At 43.2% G+C, this 14,312-nt stretch overlaps 1 protein-coding gene across 33 annotated transcripts in view; it reads right to left on the reverse strand.

The window, feature by feature from the left end:
• LOC100089593 (ABI family member 3 binding protein) overlaps window positions 1-14,312 on the reverse strand; it is a 169,579-nt gene that overhangs the window by 66,467 nt on the left and 88,800 nt on the right. For 24 of the 33 annotated variants that reach the window (XM_029082721.2, XM_029082720.2, XM_029082711.2 and 21 more), the window contains 6 exons: window positions 13,563-13,640; window positions 12,703-12,777; window positions 11,784-11,858; window positions 6,199-6,279; window positions 5,837-5,911; window positions 2,704-2,778 (listed from right to left, as the gene is read on the reverse strand). In XM_029082721.2, coding sequence (XP_028938554.1) covers window positions 2,704-2,778; window positions 5,837-5,911; window positions 6,199-6,279; window positions 11,784-11,858; window positions 12,703-12,777; window positions 13,563-13,640 — 459 coding nt within the window. The remainder of the gene's footprint in view (window positions 1-2,703; window positions 2,779-5,836; window positions 5,912-6,198; window positions 6,280-11,783; window positions 11,859-12,702; window positions 12,778-13,562; window positions 13,641-14,312) is intronic. The other 9 variants (XM_029082725.2, XM_029082722.2, XM_029082712.2 and 6 more) reach the window with 5 other exon arrangements.

The raw sequence follows: 14,312 nt of genomic DNA on the forward strand, positions 1-14,312 counted from the left end.
CAAGGAAAGAGGCTTGCTTGTCAGAGGACCCGGGTGCTAATCCCAGCTTGACTACTTGTCTGCTGTGTGATCTCGGGCTAGTCACTTAACTCCTCTGTGCCTGTTACCTCATCTGTAAAATCAGTTACCCCAGCACTTAATACACAAATACCTCCAAAAAAAATACATACTCTTGCTTGGTGAACCTGAAGATTCAGTGACCCAGTGCTGCCATGTGACCTCAGATAATTATTGAGCACAGTGGTCTTGCAAACGAAAGGAGAAAAACGAGCTGGAAATAAAGGTCCATACTACACATATCCAAGAGAAATGCCCAAGAATATTGAGAATGAGAAATGACCTCCATTCTCATCTGGGCTTCTCTCTCATAAGTAGCATTCTACTCAATGCCAATTTAGGATCCCAGAGAAGCAATGAAAACTTTTTGCCTGGGACAGTAAACGGGATAACCTCCTCAGTTGGCTCTCTCTGATGAAGACTCAGAAGGTGAGCACTCATTCCTGAACTGGAGTGAGCTCAGCTCTGTTCCAGGGATGTTAAATGTCTTGCTCCATCCTAAAACTATTTTGGTGCATCTTAAGATGCAAACCATCAAGCATCTTAGTCTCCCTGATTCCTGATGAAGATAAATTGACACTCGGTGTTCTAACTTTTTCATGACTTTAACAATATTGCTACCACACAAGAATTATTTTGCCTCACTTGTGCCCATTTTAAAGACCCTTAATGGGAGTTGGGGGCAAAGAAGCAAAGTTGAATTTCATCCAGAAAAGCAAAGCAAGATTCCAAACACACCACCAGTCAACTGTGTCCCTGTGTGGTAATGAGCTGGGCAACGTGTTCTTGGTGAGGTGGAAAGCAAGAGAAAGTGGGCAGAAGCTTCCCAACCGAGACATGGGAAATTAATCAAAGTGGGCGGACGTCTGTGTCCAGCAGACAGAGGACATGTTGTCATCTTGCCAATCAATCCTGAAACCAGCTCATCAACAATTGCTCTGGAAAGGTCAGATCATTCTGCCAGGAGTCTATCAAGAGCCAAGAATGATCTGCCAAGAATTAAGCCTAGGTTGAAATCGAGTGCACCTAAAAAAACCCCTTTTTTAATGGGTCCGCCACTACCCTGTCTGTGGTAGGGAAGAGGGGCTCATTGTTGGGGAGATATATGGTCAGCAGGCCTTGAGGGAAAGGGCCAGGAGGAAGGGTGAGAAACAGTGGACATTTCAAGGTAGGAACTTCCAGGGACAAAGCAAATGTTTCCAGTTAGTGGGGAAACGTTCTTGGTTGAAAATAGTACTCAACACGTACACACAGCAAACTCTCTTCCTTCATTTGAATGGCCAAGGTGGCAGGAGAAAGAAGATGTAGTGGAGCCAAAGGGAGAGAGAGAGAAGAGAGGGGAGAGAGTGACAGGCAGAGACGCTTGTTCTTTGAGACATCTCATGCAGCCCTCTCAGCTCTGTCTGGAAGCCACGCTGATGGAAACAGGGAAAATCCAGTTCCTGTCAGGCAGTCTCCCACCTCTCCCCCCACAACCCACAACTCTACAGGCTGGGAAGAGAGACCCCATGTTACCATCCCCCATTATAAAGATAGGGCAAATCCAGATTCCTAAAAGCTGGGAGGGGAGAAGGGGAGATTTTTGTGTACCTGGTAGAGATCAGGCTTTTTGGTGGCAATGAGAAGTGATGAAGAAGAGGACTTTAGGAATGTGAGAAAAGCTCATAATGATACAAGAGTATCCACCATCAAATCACCATTCCCTAGGGAAATATCATTGCTTAGTTACCCTTGACTGCCCAGCACTAAAAAAACAGATTGAAAAGTGATATCAGTGTATGACGCTGCAGTGAAGTGATCCTTTCCCAAACAAACACTCATCTATCATTTTTTAAACTGTCTGGCCAATTAACGACTCCATAAAACAGCCTCATGCATATAACAGACATTAAGTAAGTTGCAGTTGGTGATGGTGGGTTAAAGATGACGACAGCGAGAATGAGGATGACATTGTGTGCCTTCTGATTTAAAAATTCAAGCAGAAAAAATGGACAAGACTAGAGGGTTGGGTAGGAAAGGGTCTGGATGACTGTGGTCCATTTCATAGGGGGAACAGGTCAAGGAAGGGGGTTGTGGAGAGTCCCTGAAAGTCAGTGGAACTATGGACCATTGTGGGCAGGGATTGTCTCTATTGCTGAATTGTACTTTCCAAGCACTTAGTTCAGTGCTGTGCACACAATAAGTGCTCAATAAATATGATTGAATGAACTATGGAGGAACCCCTCATCCCCATCCCTGCATTGGACAGGGCCACCCCTGCTCAGGGCTATGTGGATTCTAGCATGTCAGGTGAATGTGGGCAGGGAAAGTGTCTACCAATTCTGTTATATTCTCCCAAGCAGTTAGTACAGTGTTCTGCACACAGTAAGTGCTCAATAACATCCATTAATTGATTCTAGCATGGAGCATAGCATACCTTCCAGGAAAACGACCAAATTCTTAAATTAGTGATGTTACCTTGAAGTCCCTCTGACAAACTGGGAAGTCCTCTCCAAGCTTAGCTCCCTCATCTTGCCAATGCCCTCCCCTAACAATGATTTCTTTACTCCTACCCTTCCATATTTCAGAGTCTAAATCTGCACAATCATAACGTTGTGTTATGGTCATCCCTGACCCCTCTTGGTTAACTTCTAATGATGCATTTACCAGGTGTAATCTGTGGCACTTCTGAGCTTAGGGATGGTTCTGGCTTTGGGAGAACAGGAGGTGTCTCTTTAGGAACTGAAAGAAAAAAAGGGATAAAATGTTTACTTCTAATATCAGAGTAAACCCCAAATGTGCAAAATAAAGACAGAACATGCCCCTGGCTGCAGAGTGGCAAGAAACTTTTGCGTAGGACCAAAGAGTGAATGTGAAGGCACTTAAGGGGTTTTTATTTTCAAAAGTCAGCTGTGAATTTAGATCAAACAAATTATGGCTCTCTGGCATCTTTGAAATTTTTCAAAAAAAAAAAGGTGAGGAATAATGAGAGAAGTGGGAAGGTCAGACTAAACCCCTTCAAACTGGGCTCAAGAACAGAGATTTAAGTGAAATGGGTGCACATTCCTCGAAGGACAATAATGAGGCCAGAAGTGCTGATGGGAAAACCCTGTGTCTTCCAAGTGGGAGAATGAGGCTAAACTACTGCAAAGCCTTAGGCAGTGAGAGGATCATTCAGACGAGGAGAAGTACACAGTCCTAGCCAAGGAAACATCATTGCTTATTGCCGCTTTTAGTCGCTGAATTAAAGAATCTACCAGGTTTCAGGGCTTCATCCAAACAAAGAGCCAGAAAAATTCCATGAAAATATGACAGTAAACTGGGGAAACGATACTTCCTTGCTAAAATTTACTTCATTTGTTGATGTTGCTCATTAAAAGCTGCCATTAAAGATTAGACAAATGATTGGTGTCAAAGTTGCTGCTTCCTATATTGCTCTTTACAACGTGAAAACAGAGTGTATCAGTTCTCTAACCCCGTATCTCTATGTAGAAAAGACTCAAGCAAAATGGGGAAGGAGGTCACCCGAACCGTGTAGATGACATAAAAGTAACAGCTAAAGATATCTGGAATGTATTCTTTCCATTAGATCATGACGCCAATATAAATATTCATGTAAAGTACTGATGAAAAAACTCCCAAATTTCCAGCTTCAAAAATAAATTCAAGTATCTTTGCACAAACATCTCAAATTCAGAGACTTTCTGAAAACACAGTTTCTCTAGGAAGCCTTTTCCTATTAATCTCTAATCTCCCCAGGCTATGTCAGACTAAATCAGGGTGATTTTAGCACTTCCCCCATCTAATTGCTGGTGTACACACAACCCCCTGGGGTATTTAATCTACATAGTTTACACATCCTACTCTTTAAGTACTAGCTTATATGCATATGCCCTTTTTCTTCCTGTCTTTTTTTTTTTTAAGTGTTTGTCTCTTTTAACTCCGTGAGGGCATGGATCAGGTCTATTTACTCCGTTATACTCTTCCAAGCTTATTGTGAACAGGGGAATGTATTTTTCAAGTCTGTACTGTACTCTCCCAAACACTCAGTAAAGTGGTCTTTCACAGCTAGTGCTCAATAAATACCACTGATTGATTCCAAGTTCTTTATATAGGGCTCTGTACATACAGAAACTCAATAAATACTGTGGATTGATTGGTAGGTTATCAGTACCAGATGTCAAGTAAATTGTGTATTTGTTTTTAACAGATAGAATGTATATTTTCAGGAGATTATTCTCAGTGGTTTCCATCTAATGCTCCCCAAGAACAATAGCAGGTCAAAATGTTCTGCTATTATAACCCAAGGTAAATGTCTTTCCAGTAACCATTCTAACAATTCCATTATAGTATGCAAGCTCTTATTCATATATAATTCATATATATTTTTTACCACTTAGAGAATTTAGGAGCGACCATTGCCTGGGAACAGAAACATTTAAACTTAAATATGTAAACACAGTATTTGGTTCAAACTTTTCACTTAGCAGATGGGCTTCAGCTCCTTTATTCTGGGCATAGTGTCAATGCTACTTTCTTCCCAAAATGAAGGATAAATTGGCGCAATTAATATGCCAATGGAGAAAAAGGGCATTAAAATCAGCCAGACTGAGGTAGCCTAATTCACTCTCCTAATAGCTAGGGATAAGAAACTTTCAAAGGTCTACTGGAGCCAACCAAGGTGTAATTACCTCCTTAAGTGTCTGGGCCCATTTAGGCTGGGAAGAAACAAATTTGTTTTGCTTAGAGCAGAAGAAATGTCAACAGGGAAAAGCAAACCAGGAGGCCTCCCAGAATCCCCAGCATGAATCTAGTTTCAGTTTTGCCTAAACAGGGTCTCTTTTCTGGCTAAACATAGGCCCACATTTTAGTGTACTTGGTGGTGGAGGGTTTGGGGCAGCGAGGGTCATTATATGAATTTGGCAGGAATGTAAAATTCAACTTCATAGGGATATTCAAGGCTCCCACTGTCTCAAATAGGTATCCTAGAAAAACCTGACACTGAAAATTACAAAAGGGCAGAAAAAACATTTGAATTGATGCAAGATTATTCAAATACACTGAAGAGTTATTGCCAGGAATTAGACTTCAGAACAATTGAGAAAAATACCAAAGAGGAATTGTAAAAGGAGAAATCAATTTTAGCTAACATGGTGTTGAAGAAAGTCAATTCTGTCCACATAAACACAAAAAATTCAACCACCTCCGATTAGGAGAAAGAAACTCTTACTTTCCACTCACTAAGGGAAACACCATTGTTCATTCTTTTCATTGACCTTTCATGTTCTCTTCTTATTACGTGCCCACACTTCTCAAATCAAGTTTTACAAATAGGAGCAAGAGGTGAGGGGAAGAAAGGAGAGAAGAGGAGCAGGGCGGGGATTGAAGAGGGGAGAGGAGAACCAGTTGGGGAAAAAAAAAACCATACTAAATTTCACGATGGAGTTCTGACCTCATGAAATGCAAGTGAGTGTGAGGTACCCAGCCTGAAAGAAATTGCAGGCTCTCCCATGAGAACATTCATAAAGAACTTACAGCTTCTCCTTTCCTCATCACCAAACCATTGGCAAAGAAACACACCACGGGTTTGGGGCTAACTTGAAATATTTTTGCAGTTCATACATCTCCTCCCTGTAAAGTGTGTGATGGTGTAAATATGTTAAATCACTATGCCCCTTACATTAAATGAGATTTCATTTTCTTGAGGTGGAGCAGAAGGCTTCAAGTACAAAACAACATCTCCAGCACTGATTCATTAAACCTCAATTTAAATAAAGGATTTCAAAAATAATGTAATTACCGGTTTTGGTTAGAGGAATTTTGGGTGTGGTCAGTGGTTTTGGTTTTGGAGTAAAGTACTCTGTTTCACTGGGTCCTGCAATAAAAAACTTGGATTAGAATTGTTGCCTTCCAAGGATCAGAGTGGTAGAACTAAAATCAGCACATAGGGAAAGCCTGAAATGAAGAAACAGATAAGTTAGAGAGTGGAAATACAGCTTTATTTGGGCAACTGGGGTTTACTGGCTCAACTGCTCTCTTTGGCCTTGATCTAAAGGAGTCATTCTTTGACTGAAGATCTTATAGAAGAGGATACACCTCTTTTTAATCATGAACTAACACAGCAAAAGCAAAGCAGTGATTTGGGGGAGTGATCATTGTTACCAGATGTTGTGTGGGGCCCTTCAAAGTCAATAGAGGTAGCTTTAGGCTTAGGTGCTGATTCTGAGGTGGTTGAACTTAATGCTGTTGAGAGATAAAAGTGGGAAAAATCAGAAATGTTTAGAAACCAGAAATCTAAAAAAAAACAACAACCCAAAAAACAGAAGAAAGCAGCTATATCAGTTTTCTTTAGCCCAAACTACATCTAAAAAAAATCTCAGAATGAAAAGGCCCAAAAGATCTGGAATTGCAAAGTCATGTTGCAAGAAGTATGTCCCTCCCTGATTTATGGGCATGAATGTGAATTTCCTCATAGAGATTCCTTGTTTTGGGGAAATGACTGCAAAGAAAACATAGATGCTGATATCACATATCTATGATATCCAAAACTTGGGAAAAAAACTATCTGTCATGTTTTCAAATTTTCATGTTGCAGTAAGCAGAAATAAGGACCTCAGCAGAAACTCTGAATACAAGTTAATAACTAACACGCTTCCCTTATCCCTTTCTTCCCTTATCTATCGAGTTCCCGTTCATACCAGAGTCAAATATGTGATTGAGGCATTGTACCAATGCACTATTTTTTCAAGCACATTTTTTCACAGGTAATTTTTCTGGATTTTTTTTTTTGCTATTTGTTAAGCACTTACTACATGTCAAACACTACTCTAAGCACCGGGATAAATAAAAGTTAATTAGGTTGGACGTAGTCTCTGTTCTTCATGGGGCTCACATGGTTAGGGATTTTCTTTTTTCACAGCTATGCTAGTCCAAGTCACACTTTTGGGTTTTCTTCTGATCTTTCCCTCTTTCTGGGATCGCTTATTCATTCAATCGTATTGATTGAGCGTTTACTGTGTGCAGAGCACCGTACTCCACTTTCTACATCAGTTTCTCTATGGACAACCTAGAAATGTAACTGATTACCCGATCCCTGCCATTCAACCTCTTTTCTCAATTTCTGCTCACCTCCTCCACCTAAACGTCTCATTTCCATTTCTCATTCATCAGAGGTATTACATTCTTTATTATCTGACTACAAACTATCTCCTTGGGCCCATTTCCATGGGAAACACTACTTCAAAAGAGTCACTAATTACCCTGAGAATAACATCTTAGAACTTCAATCACTCTACATGTTCATTAATTAATACTTCTAGTAATGAAGTGCTAATCAATCCAGGATTTTAAAAAAATTCAAAGGGATTTAAAATTTGTGAAATTTAAGGCATCAACTACAATTTATCCTGCTTTACCCTCTAAACTATATGCTTGTTATGGACAGGGAATGAATCTAATTCTGTTGTACTGTACTCTCTCACGTGCTTAGTACAGTGCTTTGCACAAAGCAAGAGCTCGGTACCCCTGACTGATTGGAAATGTAGTCATATCTTAAGAGTTTCCTAGAGACTGATTCAACAATACAGTTTATAATAATAGTAATGATGACATTTGTTAAGCACTTACTATATGCCAAGCACTGTTCTAAGCACTGGGGTAAATACAAGGTTTTCCAGTTGTCCCAAGTGGGGCTCACAGTCTTAATCCCCACTTCACAGATGAGGTAACTGAGGCACAGAGAAGTTAAATGACTTGCCCAAAGTCACACAACTGACAAGTGGCGGAGCTGGGATTAGGACCCACGACTTCTGGCTCCCAAACCGGTGCTCTTTCCTCTAAGCCATGCCGTTTCTCAAGGTATTAGAATTTACAAACTATATTGTAGGTCATTTTCTAGGGGCTGAAGTCAAATGACAAGTAATTCAATCCTACTACATAATTTCAATATCTCCATCTACTGCTAAGATTATGTGTTTTAATTCTTGAACTTCCTCTGCAACAGTACTCCTATCTAGAATCTGGGAAAATAGATTTCCAAGGGGCAGGGACTGTGTCTAATTCCCACCTGTGTATTCTCTCCCAGTGCTTAGTACAATGTTCTGCACCTAGTAATCACTTAATAAATACTATTACTAGTCCTACAACTAAAAGAGTTTCAGTAGAGTGCTAAGAAAATCCTACTCTTTCTAACCTTCATGTGACTGAATCAAAAGGCAACATAAATAGGGCATTCTTCCAGGGAATTGTAAATATTCAATTCTATCTCCAATCCCTAATCTATTTTAAATTTTTTATGATTTTTTTTGTTGATCAGGTACTCTGTGCCAGACACTGTACTAAGCACTGGGGTAGATACAAACTAATCAGGCTAGGCACAGTCTAAACCCTACATGGGGCTCACAGTCTTGCTCCCCATTGAATAGAGGAGGTAACTGAGGCACAGAGAAGTTAAGTGATTTGCCCAAGGCCACACAGCAGACAAGTGGCAGAGCCAGGGTTAGAGTCCAGGTCCTTCTGACTCCCAGGTCTGTCCACTATCCACTAGGCCATACTGCTTCTTAATGCTTCTTACTCCTCTATAGGCCACAAGGATCCTGATGGGACAGGATCACTTCTGACGACTCCTCTGCCGCCCGCCTGCTATCCCTCCTCGACTCTGCCGACCTCCTCCTCCACCATACCGCGCCCACTCACCGACTCGGTCACACCCTCGATCTCGTCATCTCCTACCGCTGCACTATCTCCTCCCTCACCAACTCTAAAATCCCTCTCTCTGACCATAACCTTCTCACCTGCCTCATCTCTCACACTCCCTCCCCCTGCAAATCTTCGCTACTGCCCCACAGAGACCTCCGCTCTCTCGATCCCATCCGTCTTTCCAATAGCATCTCTCCTCACCTTGCCGCCCTGTCCTCTCTTCCCACTCTCGACGAGCGGGTCTCCGCTCTCAACTCCACCCTCTCTACTCATCTCGACTCTCTCGCCCCCCTTTCCCTCCGCCGCTCTCGCTCCACTAACCCACAGCCCTGGATCACCCTCCTCCGTCCGCCTCCTACGCTCCTATGCTGGAGCTGCTGAGCGCTGCTGGCGAAAGTCCAAGCACCAAGCCGACCTCACACACTTCAAATTTATCCTTTCCTGCCTTAACTCTGCCCTCTCCTCCGCCAGGCAAAGCTTCTTCTCCTCCCTCATCGACACCCATGCCCGTCACCCCCGCCGATTGTTCCGGACCTTTAACTCTCTCCTTAGGCCCCCTGTTCCTCCCCCTCCCCCATCTTTCACCCCCAATGATCTGGCCACCTATTTCCTCACGAAAATCAACACGATCAGGTCTGAGCTCCCCAAAGTCACCCCTCCGCCTCTCCCCTCCCCCCCACCAACCCCCTCCCCTACTTTCCCATCCTTCCCTGCAGTATCCTCAGAGGAGATCTCCTTCCTCCTCGCAAGTGCCACCCCCTCCACCTGCGCCTCGGACCCCATTCCCTCTCACCTTCTTAAAACCATCGCCCCTGCCCTCCTCCCTTCCTTAACTTCTATTTTTAACCACTCAATCTCCAAGGGCTCCTTCCCCTCTGCCTTCAAACATGCCCACGTCTCCCCCATCCTAAAAAAACCCGCTCTTGACCCCACTTCCCCCTCCAGTTATCGTCCTATCTCCCTACTACCCTTCCTTTCCAAAATCCTAGAACGAGTCGTCTACAATCGATGCCTAGAATTCCTTAACTCCCATTCTCTCCTAGACCCCCTCCAATCTGGCTTCCGTTCCCTCCACTCTACCGAGACTGCTCTCTCTAAGGTCACCCATGACCTCCTTCTTGCCAAATCCAATGGCTCCTACTCCATTCTGATTCTCCTTGACCTCTCTGCTGCCTTTGACACTGTCGACCATTCCCTCCTCCTCCATACCTTATCTCACCTTGGCTTCACGGACTCTGTCCTCTCCTGGTTCTCCTCTTACCTCTCTGGCCGATCATTCTCGGTCTCCTACGCTGGAGCCTCCTCCCCCTCCCATCCTTTAACTGTTGGAGTTCCTCAAGGGTCAGTTCTTGGCCCTCTTCTGTTCTCCATTTACACTCACTCCCTCGGTGAACTCATCCGCTCTCATGGCTTTGACTACCATCTCTATGCAGATGACACGCAGATCTACATCTCCGCCCCTGTCCTCTCCCCCTCCCTTCAGGCTCGCATCTCCTCCTGCCTCCGGGACGTCTCCACCTGGATGTCGGCCCGCCACCTAAAACTCAACATGAGCAAGACTGAGCTCCTCATCTTCCCTCCCAAGCCCGGTCTGCTCCCAGACTTCTCCATCACCGTGGGTGGCACGACCATCCTTCCCGTCCCGCAGGCCCGCAATCTCGGTGTCATCCTTGACTCGTCCCTCTCGTTCACCCCACACATCCTATCCGTTACCGAGACCTGCCGGTTTCACCTCTACAATATCGCCAAGATCCGCCCTTTCCTCTCCACCCAAACGGCTACCTTACTATTACGGGCTCTCGTTATATCCCGGCTAGACTACTGTGTCAGCCTTCTCTCTGACCTCCCTTCCTCCTCTCTCGCCCCGCTCCGGTCTATTCTTCACTCCGCTGCCCGGCTCATCTTCCTGCAGAGACGATCTGGGCATGTCACTCCCCTTCTTAAACAACTCCAGTGGTTGCCTATCGACCTCCGCTCCAAACAAAAACTCCTCACTCTAGGCTTCAAGGCTCTCCATCACCTTGCCCCTTCCTACCTCTCCTCCCTTCTCTCTTTCTACCGCCCACCCCGCACGCTCCGCTCCTCCGCCGCCCACCTCCTCGCCGTCCCTCGGTCTCGCCTATCCCGCCGTCGACCCCTGGGTCACGTCCTCCCGCGGTCCTGGAACGCCCTCCCTCCTCACCTCCGCCAAACTGATTCTCTTTCCCTCTTCAAAACCTTACTTAAAAATCACCTCCTCCAAGAGGCCTTCCCAGACTGAGCTCCTCTTCCCCCTCTACTCCCTCTGCCATCCCCCCTTTACCTCTCCGCAGCTAAAGCCTCATTTTCCCCTTTTCCCTCTGCTCCTCCACCTCTCCCTTCCCATCCCCACAGCACTGTACTCGTCTGCTCAACTGTATATATTTTCGTTACCCTATTTATTTTGTTAATGAATTGTACATCGCCTTGATTCTATTTAGTTGCCATTGTTTTCACGAGATGTTCTTCCCCTTGACGCTGTTAGTGCCATTGTTCTTGTCTGTCCGTCTCCCCCGATTAGACTGTAAGCCCGTCAAACGGCAGGGACTGTCTCTATCTGTTGCCGACTTGTTCATCCCAAGCGCTTAGTACAGTGCTCTGCACATAGTAAGCGCTCAATAAATACTATTGAATGAATGAATGAACAACTGTGTTGTATTGTACTTTCCCAAGAAACACCATTGATTGGCTGAGTAATTTAGATAATGATTTCATATCTCAGTCCCAGGCAATGAACTTCCCAAGTAACCCAGTCATGAAATTGCCAAGGTTTTTTTTGTTTTTTGTTTTCTTTTGCTCTTTTGTGATGGATGTGTTTCTCTGTTCAGAGAAATATCAGTAATTCTGGTTATATCAGTAAAGGCTGGCTGGAATGGGATCACATTTTTGCATCTCTGTGGTTTCCATGGGGATGACTAACAAAAAAAAAACAACAAAAAAACCCAATTCCCAAATGCTTGTTCTCATACTGAGCACAGAAAACATTTTTGGGCCCTATTGTTAGAAAATAAAGAACAGTTAGTTGTCATTACCAGTGTTAGGCTGTGAAACTTCGGGGCTGAGGGAGATTTTAGGTTTTGAAGAGATAAACTGTGTTGTACTGGGAGCTGGAAAAAAGAAGCAAGATTATAAATTTTTGCAGTTTTCATAATGATCTACTAGGAAATAGAGAAAGAAGGGACAGGAAATAGGGAGAGAGTGAGAACAAGGGCAAACACACAAATGCTCTACAGGGGGATTTTTAAAAGAATGAATCAATCGTTTTGTTGGAAATCTACCATAAAATGATTTTCCATAGAAAAAAATTGATCACATCAGTACAGTTTGATCCCAAAGTCAATCCCAGCTGTTATTACGATTTCAAAAACTGAAGACTACTTTGAGCCTGAGATGAGAAAATGAGTGCTAATATTTAACTACAGCATAGTCCTTGGGCAAATTCTGTAAGCAGCCACTCTGAACTCCAAGAAAACAATATTACATTTCCAAAAAAAACCAAAAAACCCCCAAAAACCAACTACATCTTAAAGCTGCCAATTACCCGAAGATTAACTCTATACCAACACACTGTGACTGGAAGCACGATGTCTTGATAGCAACAGAACGATTTTCCAAAACGAGGTCTAATGTGGAGTTGGAGTCCAAGCATACACAAATAACCAAAGTATTTCATTTATCAGGTAGAAAAGACATAGCCTTGGACATTTTGAGCATTTCATCGTTGCTAAAGGGCAAGCACTGCCAGCTACCTAAAGACGCGGCTAAATCCACAAATGATCAATGTAAACCAATTGGGCCATTTGGACTGATTCCATGTTAAGAGCAGTTTCATAGGCTGCTGAACTTTCCATCTCCATAATCTAAATATGCCAAAAATTCTCCAAGCAAACAAGATTTTACCCTGATGAAAAGGAAACATGGAACTAGAAATTCACAAAGAAATACTATTACCCAGCGTTGTCCCTGGTAGCCGAGGGCTTTGAGAAATTTTAGATGTAGTGGTTTCCAAAACTCTGGGTTTTTCTGCTTAATGAAGAGAAAAATAATTCAGAAATATAAGAAGCAGGAAGAACATTTCTTTCAAAAAGAAATCCATTGGCTTATTTCTAAACCCTTATGAATGTTGAACATGCAGACGATGTGGAAAAAGTTTTCAGTGGAGAACCGGGGAAAAAAATTCTTCCTGGGCACTTGGTCACAACAACAGATGTCATTCCAAAATATATTTAGACTACAGACTTGCAGGAATCCAAGGCTGTCGCTATGTTCTGCACAATGCGGAGCATAATAATTATGGAAAATAAACAATTAATGAGGTAGGATGCAAAAACTTCATATTCTTGAGTTGCTAGAGTTTCAGCAAAATGTTTTGAAGGAAAAATCTGATCTTATCACAGGCTCTAAATACAGAATAACACCTCATTATGCCATCTTAGAGCATTCCCCCTCTAGACTGTAAGCTCCTCGTGGGCAGGGAACAAGGTCACCAACTCTGCTGTATTGTACTCCTAAGCTCTGCATCCAATAAGTGCTCAGTAAATACAATTGATTGATTGATGGACAATTTTGATATTTTTCATAATCAAGAACATCAGCTTGAACTGTCACTGTCACAGGGAACTTAACTTTCTTTTTATTATTGTCTTTGTTAGAATAACTTCAGGTAGTCCTGAATTGCACAACTGTTATTTTACCACACTGTGTAAGCTCAAAAGCAAGGGTTGGGGAGAAACCCTATTCTTGTCTCTGAAATAGAAAGTACGAGTTATGTTTGAACCTCAAAACACAACCATAAAAGAAATTTAATTTACCAGGTTTGCGTTGCGGTGCTTTGGGGTGGGTGCGTTTTGGTTTAAGTGTCGTAGGAATAGATGTGGTTGGCCTGGGAGCTGAAAGAAGCAGACTCGGTTATGCAATTCTTCTTTAAGTGAGTTTTCCTCTGGAATCCTTCTCATCTTGGGCAATAGAATGAAATGGGTCCTGACTGCACTTAAATCTAGTGGTTGGGGCAGGAGTAATTCAGCCAGACTAAGATTCAGAAACTAAGGAATTAGTCAAATCGGGGCTGAAAGGGAATTGTGTGGACAGAGTTTCAGGATGGTTAAACATCTGTAGGGTCATGACAAACTAATTTTCCCAAATCCTAGGCATCATTTCTGATTTCTTCTAGCTCCTCACCTTGCCTTCTATGCTACGAAAGCAGTGTGGCCTAGTGAAAAAAGTACAGGCCCAGGAGCCAAGGGACCTGGATTCTAATCTCAGCTCAGCTTCTTGCCTGCTTTGAGACCTTGGGCAACTTCTAAGTGCCTTAGTTTCCTCATCTGTAAAATAGGGATTCAATACTTGTTCTCTTACCCCTTTAGCCTGGGAGTCCCATGTGGGATAGGGACTGTCTGACCTGATTATGTTATATTTGTCCCATCGCTTAGTATAGTGTCTGGTACATAGACAACACTTAAATATCACAATTATTATTACTGTCATGAGCAATCTCCAGGTGCCAGGTATGCTGTGAAGGGGAATTAAGTGGGAACAAAGAACCACTGTTCTTCCCAGAGAGG

The sequence above is a fragment of the Ornithorhynchus anatinus genome, chromosome 17 (genome assembly GCF_004115215.2).
Source record: "Ornithorhynchus anatinus isolate Pmale09 chromosome 17, mOrnAna1.pri.v4, whole genome shotgun sequence".
Taxonomy (NCBI): domain Eukaryota; kingdom Metazoa; phylum Chordata; class Mammalia; order Monotremata; family Ornithorhynchidae; genus Ornithorhynchus; species Ornithorhynchus anatinus.